The sequence below is a fragment of the Boleophthalmus pectinirostris genome, unplaced genomic scaffold (assembly GCF_026225935.1).
Source record: "Boleophthalmus pectinirostris isolate CB_2022bp ecotype Guang Dong unplaced genomic scaffold, ASM2622593v1 HiC_scaffold_8, whole genome shotgun sequence".
NCBI lineage: Eukaryota > Metazoa > Chordata > Actinopteri > Gobiiformes > Gobiidae > Boleophthalmus > Boleophthalmus pectinirostris.
In genome coordinates, this window is record NW_026571515.1 from 3,889,228 (window position 1) to 3,910,273 (window position 21,046).

The 21,046-nt window shown below is 42.5% G+C and overlaps 1 protein-coding gene across 2 annotated transcripts in view; it reads left to right on the forward strand.

Annotated features, from left to right (window-relative positions):
* Positions 1 to 21,046, forward strand: part of mfn2 (mitofusin 2) — a 45,571-nt gene that overhangs the window by 16,490 nt on the left and 8,035 nt on the right. For both annotated transcript variants that reach the window (XM_055165653.1, XM_055165652.1), the window contains 9 exons: positions 1,404 to 1,471; positions 1,561 to 1,682; positions 4,083 to 4,209; positions 4,299 to 4,403; positions 6,359 to 6,461; positions 8,445 to 8,662; positions 15,360 to 15,515; positions 18,756 to 18,952; positions 19,836 to 19,970. In XM_055165653.1, coding sequence (XP_055021628.1) covers positions 1,404 to 1,471; positions 1,561 to 1,682; positions 4,083 to 4,209; positions 4,299 to 4,403; positions 6,359 to 6,461; positions 8,445 to 8,662; positions 15,360 to 15,515; positions 18,756 to 18,952; positions 19,836 to 19,970 — 1,231 coding nt within the window. The remainder of the gene's footprint in view (positions 1 to 1,403; positions 1,472 to 1,560; positions 1,683 to 4,082; positions 4,210 to 4,298; positions 4,404 to 6,358; positions 6,462 to 8,444; positions 8,663 to 15,359; positions 15,516 to 18,755; positions 18,953 to 19,835; positions 19,971 to 21,046) is intronic.

The window sequence follows — 21,046 nt, forward strand, 5'->3', positions numbered from 1 at the left end:
GTGAAGCAAAGGGCGGCAGCAGCTCAGTTGGTTGAGTGTTTGAGCACTGATCCGAAGGTTGGCAGATCGAATCCCACTCTCATTGGTTGAGGTTTGATGTGTGTCTTTAGGCAAGACACTTAATCTGCCAAGCCCAGGGTCTGTATGAGTGTATGAGTGAGCGGTACCTTGTTGTAAAGAGCTTTGAGTGCCTTGAAGGTGGAAAAGCGCTGTATAAACATTTGTGCTGTCAAAAGTATCACGTTATTAACAAGTTAACGCAAAATAATTTTAACGCAAACTAGTTTTGTGGCCACAGCTGTAACTTTAGAAAAACTACAGGATCTGGCTGTAAACAGGAAGCAAAACAATTTGTACGAAACTGAGAAGCCCTATCATGTGTGCTGATGTTACACTAAATAAACTCTGCTCACGCTGATCTTCGGTAAGGACTGTGGATAGAGACAGAAGTTTTACAGGTTCTCCTCTGACTGTTCTCACGTCTCCGCCTTGTTGTTACATCTCACGGTATTTTCTCTACTAAAAGTGTTGGCTCTCCTTATGGCTCACACAGTTGCAAAAAAACAAAACAAAACAAAAAATCTACAAAGTAAGCCTATCCACTTTTCTGTGCTGATAGGAGTATAAAAATTATTATTCAAGGGACAAAAATGTGCACTTAATCCTGAGTTAAGTATAACAATTCATGGGATTAATTGCGATTAAATATTCGACAGCACTAATAAAAATGTGACTTTATGGAGTTTAAAGGGCCACTAAACACCAAAATCACTTTTTTTCTACTGATTATCTGTGCAAATGGGTCTAAAATAGAAGTGTATACCTATCCCTGCTCTTATTTTGACATTTTAGCGCATATTTGTTAAAAATCTGACATTTGGGTCAAAAGTCGTGTCTGTAACGGCACAGTGGAGCACTTCCTGTACTACCACATGACATCACAAGGTGGAAATGGAAGTGGTGGGAGTGTTTTTTGTTTGAGATAAAAACTCTAAAAGCCTAAATCTGCAAGGTTTGTAAGTTAAACATGTGAGAATGAAACAAAGTATTTTTTAATTTTTGGTGAAGAAACAACATTATAACATAGATCATAAAATAAAGTAATAGAGACGCTTTAACGAGGAAGTGTTATGCTTTTTTTTCTTCTTTTTCCCACGTTAAACCATTTTTCTCTCATCAAAAACATGCCTGAAGAGGTTTTAGATCCATACATTCATGTTTAATTTAGCGATCTTTCATTTCTTAATGCTAAATAATTAGAATGAACTGTTGTTTTATTTGGGTAGAAGGTAATAATAGTCTTTTTTAGTAATTTTGCAGTCACATACATTGATAATACAGATAATACTCGTGTAAATGACTGGATTTTTAAAGTCTTGTAAACATGTTTTGCTTTGTTCCAGGAGGAGCTCTGGCTGAGGGCTTTCAGGCTCGAATGTTTGAGTTCCAAAACTTCGAGAGAAGATTTGAGGTACGACTTTCACAATGCCGCTCTTTATTACACATACAACAGTAACTATGTATTATATTCATGCAGTTGTTTTTGGGTGTGCGTTGTAGGAGTGTATTTCGCAGTCTGCCGTGAAGACGAAGTTCGAGCAGCACACGGTGAGAGCCAAACAGATCAGCGAGGGCCTCAGACGCATCATGGAGTCTGTGCACGTGGCGGCGCAGGAGCAGAGGTCAGTAGAACGAGGGAGGGAGGGAAGGAGAGTATGATGATCTCGTACCATGATACCAGCTTAAAGTGGGTCCCAAGTTTAGCTCTGGTTGGTGAAGAGACTGGACAGACGTGTAGATCTTCATCAGTGTTTACTCAGACCAAAGATCTGCAGCTGCTCCAGGAGAAAGTGAAAGTAACTTAAAAAGACTCTTACCTCAACTATCTCAGCTACTGAAAAAGCGATTACCGTATTTTCCGGGCTATTAGATGCGCTTTTAAGCCTCTAACCGCATCAAAAAACGACCGCGCGCCACAATCCAGAGCGCCCTATACACGAATCCACTCTGGTGTCCCAGCACGACTTCAGTAAAGTACAAACGGAGCAGACAGCGACTGCACAGCGAAACACACCCACAGACACACTCATCACTCCACGCCGACGAGGAACGGAACGGAAGAACGAACCGAAAAAGCGAGCGCAATGTGCCAAATTGAGTCATTGCGACCGATCCGTTGGTCCCAGACAGCACCCTCCCTACACGCCACAACTGAACAAAGCCCAGAGTCACCGTGAACGCCACAAAACAAAGTCCCACTGACCCATCCAACTGTTGTGTCCAGTGCGGTTTATTTGTGAAAAAAAGTTTGAAAATAGCCCATTTAATGCAACCAATAATGCGTCTTATAATCCAGAGCGCCTAATAGCCCGTAAAATACGGTAACTGAAAAAGACCCTTACCTCAACTATCTCAGCTATTGAGAAAGCGATTACATGCACACACACTGTTTAATTCATGGGACTAATAACCGTTTCTTATTTTTTAGGGTTGCTTGTTGTAGAATTAGTTTTAAATATTTCATAAATGTGACCTATACGTGACACCTGTTCTCAAATATGAAGTAAACGTGTTAAAAATGCTATTACTGATAACTCTAGTTTATTCTTCATTACAAAAACATTGGACTTGATATAAAGTTTCTAATCAGAAAGCAGCATGAGCCTCACACTGTGGAATGACTCTAACTAAACCCAGTTGGTTTACATCTTAAACCTGTTAAAGACCTACTAATGCTGTACAATTAATTGGATTTTGATCGCGATTTAATTCATTTATCAAACGATCTCAAAACTCATATAATTGAGGTGAACGATTTAGCTTAACAAAGTTTGTTTTGGGATATTTTTATATAAATTTGTATATTCATTTTATTGTTTTAAATATAGAGATTGTAGAACAGCTGGATATTTAGTTTATTTTGGATACATTTTTTTTTTTTCTGCCTTATTTATATTTTAAGTATATTTTATTCATTTTATGTTTTATACTATCGCAAAACTGCTCTAAGGTTCATATTTGTAGCCTGTATTTATTTTCAATTTGAAAGTTTTGCGTAAATTATCAATAACAAAGTTTTGTTGTTTTTTTTGAGAGAGAAAGAAATGCTGAATAAATGCATCGTGTAACTAAAAAAATAATAATTTGAATAATCGTGAATTTGAGTATTGACCAAAATAATCGAGATAATGATTATTTCTTTTTACTCTAATTTATTCTTAATTACAAAAACATTGGAAACTTTATATCAAGTCCAATCGGGAAGCAGAATGACTCTTAACTAAACCCAGTTGGTTGACATCATAAATCTGTTAGACCTGAATAGTCACTGCCTAAACCCCAGCACCTCCAGCCAATCCTGACTCAGTGCTAGTGCAGCCTCTGCAGCTCAGGGAGGGAATTCTGCAGGTTCTGAGCTTCACATGAGGCTTGTCAATATGCTGAGAATGAGACAACCTGGGATGTGTCTATCTGCAGGTTTTTATTAATTTTTTATGAATCATTGCATTTATATAATGCCTTTCAAGATCCCCAAAGCACTTTACAGATCATTATTCATTCACTCCACACTCAGTGGTGGAAAGATATTACTGTAGCCACAGCTGCCCTGGGACAGACTGATGGAAGCGAGGCTGCCAATCAGTGCCATCGGGCCCTCTGAGCACCACCATCACTCACACACACACCACTTTCATACTAGACAATGTGGTTGAAGTGTCTTGTCTAAGGGCACAATGGCAGTTTTGTGACTGGCGCCCCCCTGTGGCACCTGGAAGTCCCTGTGTTTCCCATCCAAGTCCTGACCAGGCCCGGCCCTGCTGAGCTTCTGAGATCTGATGAGATTAGTCTTTGACAAGCCGGTATGACCACAGGTGAAGGCTCCGTGGACACAGGTTCAGTGGTGACTAATATTTTTTTTTTTATAACCAGTAAGGATGTCAGCTACATGTTTTACCTTCAGATCTCCTAACTGATTATTGCTCTGTCATAATAATATCCTCCTTCATCTCTGTCCCTGTTGAATCAGTTACAGTTAATTTAACTTCAGCAAGATTTTATGTTGTTTACTTTATTTCCCACAGGATCTACTGCTTAGAGACCAAAGACGACCGCCAGGACCGTCTGGAGTTCCTGGATAAACAGCTGGACCTGCTGACGCTGGACTGTAAAGCAAAGATCAAGACGATCACAGAAGAGGTGGAGAGACAGGTGAGCCGTGGTCAGGTGACATTACTCTGGTGTGTGTGTGTCGGTGTTTGTGTCTGTGTTTACGCTCTAAGTTCCTCTGGGATGTTCAGGTGTCCAACGCGATGGCCGAGGAGATCAGGAAGCTCAATGTCCTGGTAGACGATTTCCACCTGGACTTCCACCCTTCCCCTGTGGTCCTCAAGGTCTACAAAAATGTAAGTCACGCTCAGAAACAGACACATGCTCCCTTCAGAATAACGGCAAACATTTTAGGGCTCTGGGCTCAATCATACGTTGTAACTCTTTACAGATCTTATATTACACAGAAGTGAATCTCGTGAGCTTCAAGCCGTGTTAGAACGCTGATACCTCCTCAAAAACAGACTCTTTATTATTAGTCTGTCCACATCTTTAAAGCTCAAAATGCTCTGTTCCTCCTTGTGATGTGATGAGGTTGTAGATTTCAAGTGAACAGCTTCTTTTACCTTTAGTTCAGTAGAAATTGGCCATTTCAAGGCTCCAAACAATTCTACTCAAGGTGTATGGAGTTTAAAAAGACAGTGGAACAATTATTGTATTACTACATAGGCTAAATCTGCAGGGTTTGTGTGTTAAATGTGTGAATGAAACAAAACTCAAAAACGCAAATCCAGGTCTGTTTGTGACGAGGAACCTACATTAGAACAAAGATCAGAAAATGGTGTAGTATGGGCCCTTTAATGCTACAGCAGGGCAGCCGCAGGGTCTTAAAAGTCTTAAAAAGGTCTTAAATTTCATGTTCCTATATTAAGGTCTTAAAAAATTCTGTTGTCCAAGTCTTATTTTTTCACAAAGCCTATTTTTATTTATTTTTTGTAAACTCTACCGGGCTGCAGCGCGATTTAAACGGAGGGAGGAAAAAAATACAACATGTAACGTGAATGAGCGTCTAATTTGGAGTTTGCGCAAACAATACTTTGGTTTCTGACGCCAGCAGCAATGAGTAAACCATCAGCAGTGTTGGGAGTAACGCGTTATAAAAGTAACAAATTACAGTAATGTGTTGCTTTTTGCTGTAACGCAGTAATGTGGCGTTACAGGGGAAAAAACTGTAATATTTTACTCGGTACAAATGTGAGTAACGCGCGTTACAATGCATTTTTAACCTGGACTGAAGTGGTGTGTTTTTCTTCATACAAATTCGTTAAAATCACCGCGATATCAGCAGCGATGAAACGCTGGAGACGTGGCCGCATAGACCGCCAGGTAACCGCGGTAAACCGTAACGACTCTAGAGCCACATCAGCCCATTTGACATTATAATGTGTTTAATTCAGTTTTGCGCAACTCTCACAGAAACAAAACTTAAAACCGCATGGATAATTTACATAAACTAAGCGAAGATAAAACTAAAGCTCTTGTGTCGCTGATGCTGTCAATTTCTGTCGGATTAAAAGACATGACTCAGGTGAATACAGGTTAGTGTTTCCAGATTTGCGTTTGTCAAAACCAGGACAGCGTACGGGGGGAGGGAGGTGAGGACTTATCATCGACATTGAGCGACTCTCACCTGTTAAAGCTTTTTCCCACTGGACACCGAAACATATGTGCTGCTTTATACACTGTGCACATGGACTCACACTTGTACAAGAAATTCCATGCTTTCTGTTGCGTTCGGGACAAGTCATCGTTAAATCCACATTTGTGCTTCGGTACGTTGCAGACTGACCCACTGTTTGTGTCTCGCTCCTTCTGATGCAGAGACACATGTACACACCTGTTTGGTCACACTACACACAGCAACCTACATTTGATTTGTCGATTAAAATTAACGTAATCGATGAAATTCTTAATGATTAATTATCGATTAATCGACTAATCATGCCCATCCCTAGTCCGCAGTACAATTTTGTTGCTTATTTAGTGGAAGGAAACTTGTTTAACACTTGTTTAACACTTGACATATTGACTGTTTTGATGATTGAAATAGATGTGTTTCATAATAAACTTTGCACAGGTTGTAGTTTAAGAAAGAAATACTGTTGTTAAAATGTGTGTGGTTCTTAAAAAACAGAAATATATCATGAGCCATATATCGTATTGAATCGTGAGGGACGTAAACAAGATCATATTTCGATTTTTATGGTCTTATCAGCCTGTCCTCCTTATATGATCACGTATCTGTGTGCAGGAGCTTCATCGTCACATAGAGACCGGTCTGGGCAAGAACATGTCCCACCGCTGCTCCACCTCCATCAACTCTGCTCTCCAGACCACACAGACTGAGATGATCGGTGAGACCTCCTCCTCATGTCCCTCTGTGTCCTAAACTCAGAACATGTTTGTACAGATCTAAACTACAGGGTTTAAGGTTTTATTCAGAATAAGACTGGAGGTTGTGTTGTTTGCGGAGGAGGAAATTATGGTATTTCCAAATTTGCAGTTGCAGTTGTGATTTGCTAATGTACTTGTCCTACTATGATATTATATGATCTGGACATTAGATACTTGCACTGCTCTGCTTTAAAGGTTTTATTTAAACTTAACTTAGTTCCATAATGTGCCTTTTTAAATCGTAAAAGTAAATTGTCTTACTTGTGTTAGAAATTTAGTTTATCAATCTCTTTTATTTGCAACCTCCAACCTTTTTCCTCTGGTGAGCTACTTTTACAAAACAAAAGTGCCAGAGAGCTGCTCGTTTGAGAGGTACAGGCCAATATAAGCAATAGATGCAGCAAGAATTTCGGACTTCCGGTCATTGCGCAATTCATACTGGGAAGGATTTTCCGAAAAAGTGAGCATCAAACCTCCATGTTTGTTTTCCCAGTGGGATGTGTCTATTGTCAAAGTCGATCTTTTCAAGTCTTTTGAACCATATCACTTTTGTTTCTGGTTCTGATATTGTCATATTTTAGTTTTGGGATTCGGACATCGTAATTGTGTGGTTGTTGGATCCTAACAGCGGAAAACGGCTTGAGAAACGGGTTTCAAAAGTTTGTGAACTCCATAACTGCAAAAGTAAATCAGATGTGTGTGACTGCAAACCTCTGTTCAAACTGTTTCTCTTCCCAACGGAATTGAAAAATAGTGAAAGGTGAAGGTGATGGGCAGGATTGATCCACAGGAAGAACCAAAAAGGAAACATTTGTCTGACTAAATCATCCCGAGTTTACAGAGAACATTTTGTATGTGAAGCACCAACAAAGCAAAACCCAGATCCCTCGCTCAACCTCGGTTACGAATTTAAAAGGTCAACGCCAAAGTGAAAGGCTCCAACTGTTCACCAAGAAACACCTTCCACTGCAAAGAGACCAAGACGTGATGTTTCTGTAAAACCACAAGAACAAGAAAGTGCAGCTCAGTCTGTTTGTCTTCTGCTCCTCTCCATTAACAAACGGGATTTTGCTTTTGTTGTCGCTCCACATACAAAATGTTCTCTGTAAACTTGGGATGATTTAGTCAGTGAAATGTTTCCTTTTTGGTTCTTCCTGTGGATCAATCCTGCCCATCGCCTTCACCTTTCACTATTTTTCAATTCCGTTGGGAAGAGAAACAGTTTGAACAGAGGTTTGAGTCACACACATCTGATTCACTTTTGCATCTATGGAGTTCACAAACAAATTTCTCGAGCCATTTTCCGCTGTTAGGATCCAACAACCACACAATAACGACATCCGAATCCCAAAACTAAAATATGACAATATCAGAACCAGAAACAAAAGTGATATGGTTCAAAAGACTTGAAAAGATCCACGTTGTTTTCCTGGTGTGATGCGTCTATTGACAAACATGGAGGCTTGATGCTCACTTTTTCGAAAAATCCCTTCCTAGTATGGATTGCGCGATGACCGGAAGTCCGAGATTCTTGATGCATCTATTCTTGGGATTATAATAGAAATAATTCACAACAAAATTTTGTCAAGGTATTTTAAAAGCCAAAAAGTGTCCCATCTTTAATTATTAGCCTCTTCAAAATATCGCAATAAATATCGTACCGTGAGATACAGATTGTGATAATATTGTACTGTAAGATTTGAGATTTGGATATTGTTACATCCCTAAATGTTTTACCAAATGACTAGTCAAAGTATTTTGTAATGTCAGTCTTGTTATTATGTATAATATCGTGATATCGTGAGCTTTCCCACGATATCGCAATAAATATCGTACTGTGAGGTTCATACCGTGACAATATCGTATCGTGAGACTTGGATATCGTTACACATCTATCAATAAAGGTATATTTATCTCTCCATCTCCCCTTCTCTCTCTCACAGAGGGTCTGAAGCCCCTGCTGCCCTCCGAGGTGTGTGAGCAGGTGGATAAGCTGGTTCCCCGTCACTGCTTCAGCCTCAGTTACGATCTGGCCTGCGACAAACTCTGCAGCGACTTCCAGGAGGACATCGGCTTCCACTTCTCTCTGGGCTGGACCATGTTAGTGAAGCGTTTCCTGGGGCCCCAGAACACACGCAAGGCCCTCACAGGCTACAGCGAGGTGAGGACGCGTTAAAAAAAAAAGTCTGTATTATGTCAAAGCGAGAGCGTTTTTACCGCACAAAACACAACTCCAGGTCTGTTTGTGATGAGGAAACAAAATGGGTCTATAGTTTTGTCTTAACTCTTTCCCCCATGAAGACGACATTTGACGACCCCCCCCTTGTTTCCTTAATGACGTGTTTTGACTCCTCCGCTGTTTCACTAAAGACGTGATTTGACGACCATTAGAAACGGTTCCTGTTTTCACATGTAAACAGAGGCTGTGACAGGTGGGGGCCACTACAACCCACACTAGGCTGACCAATAGGATTCAAGGATACGTTTTCGCCAATTTTTTTCCGAAGTTAATCAAAGTAGTGACAATTGTAGCTTCTGGAAAAACACAACATGAAACACGAGCAACTGCGACACACAGTTTTAGAAATAATGAGGAGCGGGTGTATTTTATGGATAATTTTAGAGAAAGTGACTTTTATAGATTTCAAAGTGACGATGAAAGTGATTATAAAGTAGGAAAACAGCGACAACATCAACTTTATACTTGATTATGAACCAAAATTGCCCCAAAATCTGGATGTTGCTCAGGCCAGTCCTTTAAAATATTTCAGTCTTTTTTTCCAAGATGTGATGTATAACAGAACTGCAACACCAACAAACTCTTATGCGAAGCTCTGTGCGTGACACCCACTGACGGGGAAGAGTTTTATTATTATATTATAATAAGTAATAAATTAGTTGAATAAGTTAAATGGAAAAAATTTATTCGGCACAAACAGGTGAACAACAGGTAAAAACAGGTGTACACTTGGATTTACTGTATGTGGTGATATGAAATCTGTTTAAATACTTCGACAAATATATATATATTTTTTATAAATATAGTGCTCAGAACATGCATATATCAGATGCTGAATGTAGTTTTTTTGTTTTCGATTTTGCACCTGACCAGGTAAACTCTCATTTTCAATGAGCTGTTATAAACCTGTAAATGAGTTGAATCACATTTAAACATCCATAAATGAAGAGTTCAGAGTCTGAGGTTTCCAGAGATACAAATATGTCTGTGTTTCAATTAAAGGTTGTATAGAGGATTTTCCAAGGAACGAGAAATCCAGCGACTGTTTGTCCTTTTTCAAATGTTGCGCATGTGTGAAACCACCTCCCCTCCCCCACAGCTCCTACGTAGAAACGCCTCCTCCCTCCTCCTCCTTACGCCAGAAACAGGTTTGTTTACAGCCGGTGCTGCACATGACTTGTAAACAACTAACTACAGTGTTGGTTAGGCAAGACGGAGAAGTGAGGAGCGGGGGGAGCGGGTGTGCGGACATTTCGTTCGCGGACGAGAAGTGAGGAGCAGGGAGAGAGAAGAGGAGAGAGGAGAGAGGAGAGAGGAGAGGAGAGGAGAGGAGAGAGGAGAGAGGAGAGGAGAGAGAGGAGAGAGAGAGGAGAGAGGAGAGGAGGAGAGAGAGGAGAGGAGAGAGGAGAGGGGAGAGGAGAGGAGAGAGGAGAGAGGGAGCGGGTGTGCGGAGATTCCGTGCCCGGAGAAGTGAGGAGCAGGGAGAAGAGCGGATCGGGCAGCGGGGAGAGGAGCAGGAAAGGGGTGCAGAGAAGGTTGTGCGGAGATTCCGTGCGAATGAACTAGCTACAACACGCAGCAGCAAGCGGACTCTTTCTTTGCCTTGAAAATTACGTTTTCAGACATAGGATATCGCTTTTCGTGTCCTGAAAAACGTTTGTCTAGCTCTTGGAAATAAAGTACGTTTCCATAATAAGCAGAAGTTTCCTGTCCAGGAGTAATTTTGTGGACCAGTGCGTCAGTCTTTAGACCCTGCGTCTGCTTCAGTCGCGCCATCGCTGGAATGAATCTCCAAGAATCACCTTAGTTTGGCTTCGCTGCTTTTCCCCTTGTCTTCTTCTTTCAGCGACCTCAAAAACGGACTTTCTTTTGCGGCGAACTGCTCCTGGATTCTTGTCGCCATTGCAACAAACTTTGTGCGAACTGCGAGGAAGATATAGGTCAAAAAAAGCCGCTAAGAACTGTTGTGTTGGTGGAGTAAACAGCGTCTGTGCGTCTTGCGTCTGTGGACTGTGTGACAGTCGTACGTAAACCACGTAACGGCGGCGCAGGCAAGTCAGTTACACTAGAAACGTAGGGAGATTGATTGACAGCCTGTCAGCTCACAGATAACGAGGCAGTGTCGTTATCTATTGGCAAATGTTTAGCCCCACCACGTCCAGAGTTGATTAATTTTTATTCTCTTTTTTTTGGTCATCATAATTACAAGGCTACTGCACCTTTATAATGCTATCATTGACAACTTGAAACAAAAAAATAAATAAATAAATCCTCCATACAACCTTTAAGTTAATGAGTGTGAAAATCATTTATAATACTCGTGGAAGTCTGTTTTCTTTTATGCTTTTATGCTCTATGGGCCTAGTCATATATGTACGGGTTGTTCCTAGTCGGCGTCCAAGGGGGAAAGAGTTAAAGGGCCTCTATGTGCGGCATGTCTGTAATAGAAGGTCATTTATATTCAGTCCTGAGTAACTACTGACTGTTATTTTTATAGATTTACGTTACTGTGTCATTCAGTGAGAACAAGAGTGTGCAGCTGAGAGTGTTCAGTCAGTGCGCTGCTGCTTGTACAAACAATATGCAAAAGAAAAGAGAATTGCTCCGCAAACAGAAGTGTGATAAGCCACGGAGCTGAACTGAGCCCTGAAAGAGACTCTACAGCTCGGCCCAGTCGGAGGAGGTGGGCCAACGTGCTCATGTACACGCACAGTTTATGTTTGCAAACCCTGTGTGCGGGCGGGGAGAGGATGGAGGATAAAGTGAACGAACTCTACTCCAAAACTCACAGCAAATCCGCGTTTAGGACTGTGACGGACAGAAGTTTCGAAGCCTCATCTCCTGTTTGCCTTTCTTGCTTTTGTTAAATCCATAAACTCACAGGAGCATTTTCACAGTAGGACTTGTTATTATTTATTGATTATTATAATTACAGTTTAATAATAAATATTTCAAGTTGCTGGACCTGTTTTCTCCACTAAAACGGTAGCACTTCTGCGCAACATATAAAAAAAGAAACAGGGCGGCTTAAAAGTCTTGAAAAGGTCTTAAATTTCATGTTCTTAAATTAAGGCTTTAAAAAGTCTTAAATTATGTTGCCCAAGTCTTAGTTTTTCCACAAAGGTTTTAAATTTCATTAGCCTGTTTTTTTGTGAACTCAACCGGGCTGCAGTGTGATGTTAAATGGAGGGAGGAAAAAAAACAACAACAAAATGAAATCATGTAACGTGAATTTGTTTACTCATTGTGCCAATAACCAATCAGTAGAGTGGAGGAAGAAGCTGGATGAATCATGGGGAGGTGTAGGTTTAGTCCACAGCGGCTCTTAGATTCTAGATATAATACTGTAGTTGGTTGGTTATTTATTCGAATTTGATCTGGTGTTTTTTGCCCGTGTAATCGGCACGATGTTGGTCTTAAAGGTTGTATAAAGGATTTTCCAAGGAACGAGAAATCCAGGGACTGTTTGTCCTTTTTCAAATGTTGCGCATGTGTGAAACCACCCCCCCTCCCCTACAGCTCCTACGTAGAAACGCCTTCTCCCGCCTCCTCCTTACGCCACAAACAGGTTTGTTTACAGCCGGTGCTGCACATGACTTGTAAACAATTAACTACAGTGTTGGTTAGACAAGACGGAGAAGTGAGGAGCGGGGGGAGCGGGTGTGCGGACATTTCGTTCGCGGACGAGAAGTGAGGAGCAGGGAGAGAGGAGAGGAGATAGGAGAGAGGAGCGGTGCGCGGAGATTCCGTGCCCGGAGAAGTGAGGAGCAGGGGGAAGAGCGGAACGGGCAGCGGGGACAGGAGCAGGAAAGGGGTGCAGAGAAGAGTGCGCGGAGATTCCGTCCGAATGAACTAGCAACAACACGCAGCAGCAAGCGGACTCTTTCTTTGCCTTGAAAATTACATTTTCAGACATAGGATATCGCTTTCATGTCCTGAAAAACGTTTGACTAGCTCTTGGAAATAAAGTACGTTTTCATAATAAGCAGAAGTTTCCTGTCCAGGAGTAATTTGTGGACCAGTGCTTCAGTCTTTAGACCCTTCGTCTGCTTCAGTCGCGCCATCGCTGGAATGAATCTACAAGAATCACCTTAGTTTGGCTTCGCTGCTTTTCCCCTTGTCTTCTTCTTTCACCTCAAAAACGGACTTTCTTTTGCGGCGAACTGCTCCTGGATTCTTGTCGCCATTGCAACAAACTTTGTGCGAACTGCGAGGAAGATATAGGTCAAAAAAAGCCGCTAAGAACTGTTGCGTTGGTGGAGTAAACAGCGTCTGTGCGTCTTGCGTCTGTGGACTGCGTGACAGTCGTACGTAAACCACATACCGGCGGCGCAGGCAAGTCAGTTACACTAGAAACGTAGGGAGTTTGATTGACAGCCTGTCAGCTCACAGATAACGAGGCAGTGTCGTTATCTATTGGCAAATGTTTAGCCCCACCACGTCCAGAGTTGATGAATTTTTATTCTCTTTTTTTTGGTCATCATAATTACAAGGCGACTGCATCTTTATAATCTATCATTGACAATTTGAAACAAAAAAATAATAAATAAATCCTCCATACAACCTTTAATTTTCATGTAAGTGGTCTTAAAAATGTCTTTAAAAAAGTCTTAAATTTGTGATAGTCAAACGCGGAGATACCCTGAGAAAACTCTGTGTGACGACATCATAGATCTTTTTCACAACGGCCTGGAAATGCCGCGCTGTAGGTTTGTGGAACTTCCGGTTAATGATTTTCTGTGGCAAAATGTGTGTATGAAAGTGTCTGTCGTATTCTCCAGCAGCTTCATAAATCTGCCAAATCACCAAATCTTCAACAAGCTCCACAAAGGATAAACATTCTGACATGAAGAATTTATCCACAACTATCAAGGGAAGAAAGACGAAAACTTAAAGGAGAACGACGACGACGCATTAGTGACACACTGAACGAAACTAACGTATTTTAATGAGTAAAACATGGCTGACTCAGACTGATTCTACAATTAAAATAAAAAAATTGATTTTATGATGTCGATATTACTACAGTATACTATTACTGTCGACTGTGAGACATGTAATCTGTGAACATCTCATTTGGACTGCACAAATCTCTATCTATGCTAATATTTACATAATTTATTTATTTTTTTTACCTGGTCCCCGAAGGTTTGACCAGGTTTTGTATTCACCATGTATCTGTGTGTGTGTCCACCCACGATAATTCCGCCATTTATGGACCGACTGTCACCAAATTCGGTACCCGAGTCAATCCCCCGTGCCCGATGCCTCAAAAAATATAATCTGGTGACGATCCGAGGTCATTTGAAGTCACACGGGTCAATTGAAAGGTCACGCCGTTATAAAGGATCGGCCATTTCGGCAATTTCTGAACCATCTGCGAGCTTAAATATTCACCCGATCATCACACAAGTTGGCACACACATAACCGGGGTATGGGCCGGGCTCCTCATAAGCTGGCTTCCGTGGTGATGCCTCATGGGGGACCAGGTTGCCATCTCTGATTGCGCTTGTTTTATTCTAGAATCAGTCTGAGTGAACAAGTTACTCATTAATGAATTACTTATTACTCCTGTTTTATTCATGACCATAACATTAGTTTTGTTCAGTGTGTCACTAATGCGTCGTCGTCGTTTTCCTTTTAAGTTTTCGTCTTTCTTCTCTTGATAGTTGTGGATAAATTGTTCATGTTAGAATGTTTATCCTTTGTGGAGCTTGTTGGTTGAAGATTTGGTGATGGGGCAGATTTATGAAGCTGCTGGAGAATACGACACACATTTACACAGATATTTTGACTAGAGCCCGACCGATATATCGGTTGGCCGATATGAGTAACGGAGGCCATATCAGCTATCGGCCGATATACTTGCTGATACGGGCCGATATTTCACGTGGGCATGTTATACCTCGTTATAAAGCTTTGACTCTCTACATTATGTTCATTTAATCCAATTTACAGAGAGATAAATGTCCTAATATGTGGCTCTACGTCAGTATTTATCTGTCGTGTGTGTGTGTCCGTACTGTGTCTGAACACACCCCCAGAGTCACGTGCGTTTGTTTACACCCGCAGCCGTGCTCAACACTGAGATTATATTCTTTTTAAGGACAATCAGAATAACAATAAATGTTGCCTAAATAAACCCAGTTTAAAATCCACCAGAGCCAAACCTAAGTTTTTTTTTAAATAATTAAAGATTTACAGTGAATTTTTACATCACTAAATATATCGGCGATTATATCGGCTATCGGCAGCTCCAACTCCCATTATATTGGTTTCATATCGGCCACAAAAAAATCCATATCGGTCGGGCTCTAATTTTGACACAGAAAACCATTAACCGGAAGTTACGCAAGCCTACAAAGCGGGACTTCTGGTCGTTGTGAAAAAGCTCTATTGGGCTGTGACTCAGGTTGTGCAGGTGAGTGAACGGCTCAAAAGTCCTAGTGTGAGTGTGACCTTTCTGACGCTGCTCTCAGAGGAAACTTAAACATATCACAGTTATTATAAATCTTCGAGTAAATCCGTGCTGTGTCGTCCCTCGTCGTACTGCACACGTTGTTCTCGTCTAAACCTGAAGCGGTACATGACACAGACTCTGATTGTGGTTCGGCGCAGGTCCCTCGGCCTCTGGCTCTGACCCCGGTGAACCCCAGCATGCCCCCGTTCCCCCAGAGCACGGTCACCCAGGAGGAGCTGATGGTCTCCATGGTGACGGGCCTGGCCTCCCTCACCTCGCGGACGTCCATGGGCGTGCTGGTCGTAGGCGGCGTGGTAAGTTTATGTGTGTTTGTGTGTTTGTGTTTATGTATATGAATCACTTTTTACACATTATCAGTCTGGAGTGGAACAATTTACAAATATTTTCAGCTGATTGGACGATTGGTAAATAAACGTGTGGGCAAGTTACTTCAAAACTGTAATTTATTTATGACTTGTTTCTGTCATTTCGTAGTAACTTGTTATATTACAATATTACTGTGTTTAAAATGTAAAATATTACACGACTATTACAACACTTTAACTTACTCTCAACAAAATAACTGAGAAGATGCCGAACCTTTGCGTCGTATATGGACTGAACCAGGACTAAACCAGGACTGAACCAAGACTAAACCAGGTCTAAACCAGAACTGAACTAGAGCTGGACCAAGACTGAACCAGGAGGACTGAACTGAGGAGGACTGAACAAGAGCCGAACCAGGACCTGAACAAGAGCCGAACCAGGACCTGAACAAGAGCAAGACCTGAACAAGAGCCGAACCGGGACCTGAACAAGAGCCGAACCGGGACCTGAACAAGAGCCGAACCGGGACCTGAACAAGAGCCGAACCGGGACCTGAACAAGAGCCGAACCGGGACCTGAACAAGAGCCGAACCGGGACCTGAACAAGAGCCGAACCGGGACCTGAACAAGAGCCGAACCAGGACCCGAAACAAGAGCCGAACCAGGACCCGAACAAGAGCCGAACCAGGACCCGAACAGAGAGCCGAACCAGGACCCGAACAAGAGCCGAACCAGGACCCGAACAAGAGCCGAACCAGGACCCGAACAAGAGCCGAACCAGGACCCGAACAAGAGCCGAACCAGGACCCGAACAAGAGCCGAACCAGGACCCGAACAAGCGCTGAACCAGGACCTAAACAAGAGCTGAACCAGGACCTAAACAAGAGCTGAACCAGGACCTGAACAAGAGCTGAACCAGGACCTGAACAAGAGCTGAACCAGGACCCGAACAAGAGCTGAACCAGGACCCGAACAAGAGCTGAACCAGGACCCGAACAAGAGCTGAACCAGGACCTAAACAAGAGCTGAACCAGGACCTGAACAAGAGCTGAACCAGGACCTAAACAAGAGCTGAACCAGGACCTAAACAAGAGCTGAACCAGGACCTGAACAAGAGCTGAACCAGGACCTGAACAAGAGCTGAACCAGGACCTGAACAAGAGCTGAACCGGGACCTGAACAAGAGCTGAACCGGGACCTGAACAAGAGCTGAACCGGGACCCGAACAAGAGCTGAACCGGGACCCGAACAAGAGCTGAACCGGGACCCGAACAAGAGCTGAACCGGGACCCGAACAAGAGCTGAACCGGGACGAACAAGAGCTGAACCGGGACCCGAACAAGAGCTGAACCGGGACCCGAACAAGAGCTGAACCGGGACCCGAACAAGAGCTGAACCGGGACCTGAAACAAGAGCTGAACCGGGACCGAACAAGAGCTGAACCGGGACCGAACCTGAACCGACAAGAGCTGAACCGGGACCTGAACAAGAGCTGAACCGGGACCTGAACAAGAGCTGAACCGGGACCTGAACAAGAGCTGAACCGGGACCTGAACAAGAGCTGAACCGGGACCTGAACAAGAGCTGAACCGGGACCTGAACAAGAGCTGAACCAGGACCTAAACAAGAGCTGAACCAGGACCTAAACAAGAGCTGAACCAGGACCAAGCCAGGACTAATCTTGGAATCTCGGACCGCCCCTGAGAGAACCCCAAGCCCATGGAGCAGGGCGTCCGCAAAGCACGATCGTGGAGTTCTGCGTCGGTCCTTTCGCCCGCGGTCACCCGACGGTCTACACGGGCGGGCGCACCTCCGGGCCCGTCCCGACATTCGGAACCGTAACGATGGCGTTTCTCCGCTGCTGATATCGCCGTGATTTTAGCAAATTTGTATGAAGAAAAACAAAAAAAAAGCCACCACTTCAATCCAGGTTAAAAATGCATTGTGACGCGCATTACTCACATTTGTACCGACTAAAATATTACCGTGTCTTTCCCTGTAATGCCACGTTACAGCAAAAAGCAACACATTACATTAACTCTTTACTTTTATACCGCGTTACTCCCAACAATAGCAACGTAACATGGAACCATAATTGTGAGTAACCTTAAATGTCTGATCACATTTAAAGCAGACTGGATTATTGCAGCTGTTTGACAAAGATGGGGTAATGATATTTTTATTTGCATCAGACTAAAGTAAGAGAGACGCTGCACTCTGTTGTCATTGGTCCTTGAACGGCAACAGTAGATTCCAGTCCTGCACACAGACTTACACATGCAGACAGATCTATGTAATCGTCTAAAAATAAGTCCAACTGTTGTTCTTCTTTGAGCCTACAGGCCATAGTGTAACTACTCATATCACTGATAATGAACGACATGCAGCGTTGGGGAGTAACAGATTACATGTACCGGAGTTAAGTAATCAGAGTACAAATTATGAGTAACTGTATTCAGTTACAGTTACTGTTTCCGTGAGTGGTAATTGGATTACAGTTACTTTGCTGAAATAAATGGATTACATGGCGGGATTTTCCTGTTTTCACATTTGGGCTATATCCCTTTTTTTTTTTTTGTAATTCCACTCATTGCCGGACACTAAACCAAGACTAAAACCAGGTCTAAACCAGGTCTAAACCAGGTCTAAACCAGGTCTAAACCAGGTCTAAACCAGGTCTAAACCAGGTCTAAACCAGGACTAAACCAGGTCTAAACCAGGACTAAAACCAGGTCTAAACCAGGTCTAAACCAGGTCTAAACCAGGCGTTAAACCAGGTGTCTTAAAACCAGGTCTTAAACCAGGTCTTACCAGGTCTTAACCCAGGTCTTAAACCAGGTCTAAACCAGGTCTAAACCAGGTCTAATTCTTACATTTGGCCCATTCATATATAGGTACAGCCACATTTTCTTTGTGTTTTGGTCGTTGTTAAGCAGCTTTTCTGCATTTTACCGAAACAAATGACAGTTTATGTTTCTATTTACTGTCAAAAATAGAGACACCTGTATAAAACTGGGACAAATCAGTGGTTTTGGATAAATCTACTGGGACAGGACACAGGGCTCAAAACTGGGACTGTCCCAGGGTAAATAAGAACGTCTGGCCACCCTAGTGTTTCCTCTTCTCTGATTTGCTGTATGTTTGTGTGCTTCCTCCTCTCTGATTGGCTTTATGTGTGTCTCCTCGTCTCTGATTGTCCGTATCCGTCCGTGTGTCCGTGTGTTCAGATCTGGAAGGCGGTGGGCTGGCGTCTCATCGCTCTGTCCCTGGGTCTGTACGGCCTCCTGTACATCTACGAGCGCCTCACGTGGACCACCAGGGCCAAAGAGCGAGCGTTCAAGAGGCAGTTTGTGGACTACGCCAGCGAGAAACTACAGCTCATCGTCAGCTACACGGGGTCTAACTGCAGCCACCAAGTCCAGCAGTGAGTCCAAATCTCCAAATGACTGTATACAAATGTATTTATTTAAAAAAAAATATAGGGACAAAACACATTAATGAACATATACATGATATGTAAATATGTTATCAGATTATAGCCCAAGGCTAATTTCCATCTGCTGTCCCTAGGCAGGTTGATGTAATCATAAAACAAAAGCACAGTAAAAACAATACACCCCGACAGACAATACAATAATACAAATAGACAGACACAAAGAGCTGGTCAGTCACAAGATCACAGACACAGGTCAAGCAAAGGATGTTGGATTATTTGATCAAAATTGCACGCTGCCTTGTTTAGTTAAGATGCCAGTGTATAGATATTGCACACAGCCCATTGCTAAAATTACTATAAAGTGCTTTTCTACAATGTATTGCACGTGCCCTCGAAGGTAAAATTCTTTAGTATATTACATATTGCCCGTAATTTAAATATTAAAATACTTAATAAATAGCATATTGCACTTTGCCCATTGCACATTGTAAACTATCGTAAATGATCACACACCTGTGTCGACCTGAGCCATGTCTTTAAATGGCCTTTAAAAGTCGTAAAGCTGGGGGAGTCTCTAACTGTGGGTGGTAAACTGTTCCACAGAACACTGCCCTTATATGAAAACACATTTTGACTGAAAGAGGTTTTTCTATCAGGCACCTCACAGTCACCTCTGTCTGTGGCCCTGGAGGAGCGACATGTAACACTTGACCTATACCTGATATAATCACTGAGTGGAGGTGGAGCTAAACCGTGCAAAGTCTTATACATCAAACAGGCATTTCTAAATTTTATAAAATTCTGAAAGCTCTTTAAGGCTATTTAAGCCTTCCAAACGGTCGCTGTAAATCCTTGTTCGTGGTGTTTTCAGGGAGCTGGCGGGCATGTTCGCTCAGCTCTGTCAGCAGGTGGATGTGACGAGGCAGAATCTGGAGGACGAGATCAACGAAATGAACCAGAAGATCGAGCAGCTGGACGGACTGCAGAGCAAAGCCAAACTCCTCCGGTAAGAACCACCAAAAGTACAGACGACGACTAGAGCTGGGGATCATTAAGACGCTCCCGATACGATTCAAATCCGTGTATCGTTCGTTCATTCGTTTTTCAATATAAAACCAAAAATAAGAAAACGAAAAAACAACTATTTTTTTTATTATTTGTCTCCAAAACCGAAATGAAAAAACAGATAATGATTTGTTTTTTCAGTTTTCGATTTTGTGTTTAAATGAAGAATGGAAAAAAACTGATAACGTCCGTTTCCCGTTTACGTGACTTCCGTGACTGAGATGCCGGACTTTTGAGCCGAATACGAACTGAACCAGCACTGAACCAGGACTGATCCAGGTCCGGGACCAGACCGGGACCAGAGCGGACTCCGAGCTTTGACTCTGAGCCTCCGCAGGGTCCGAGCCTCAGCTTCGAGCTCCGGCCCTGCAGTGGGCTCTGAGCCTCCGGCCTGGTCTCGGTCTCAGTCTCGCTCTGGTCCCGGTCTGGTCCCGGTCTCATTTCTGATCTCAGTCTTGGTCTGGTCCCGGTCTGGTCTTGGTCTCAGTCCTGCTGTGGTCCCGGTCTCAGTTCTGATCTCAGTCTTGGTCTGGTCCCCCGCTCTGGTCCCGCTCTGGTCCTACTCTGGTCCTGATCTGGTCTCGGTCTGGTCTCGGTCTCAGTCCCAGTCTGGTTCCGGTCTTATCCCGTTCTGTTTTTTCATTCTTCATTTAAACACAAAATTGAAAACTGAAAAAACGAATCATTATCTGTTTTTTCATTTTGGTTTTGGAGACAAATAAGAAGAAAACTGTTGTTTTTTCATTTTCTTATTTTTGGTTTTATTTTGAAAAACGAACAAATGACACACAGGATTCACCGAGACTGTTTTTTGATTGGTGTAATTTAACATAAACTTTAAATATAAACATTGGAAATAGAGGCCGAAACCTGCTTTTTGTTTAACACTAAAACAGAAAAATGAAATAACAAACTGTTTTCCCATTTTATTGTTTTTCGTTCTTAATTGAAATTCAAAAGACACAGCTCCTCCTTTTACATTTATTCAGTTACAGGTGGTTTTACAGCTCCAAAAAT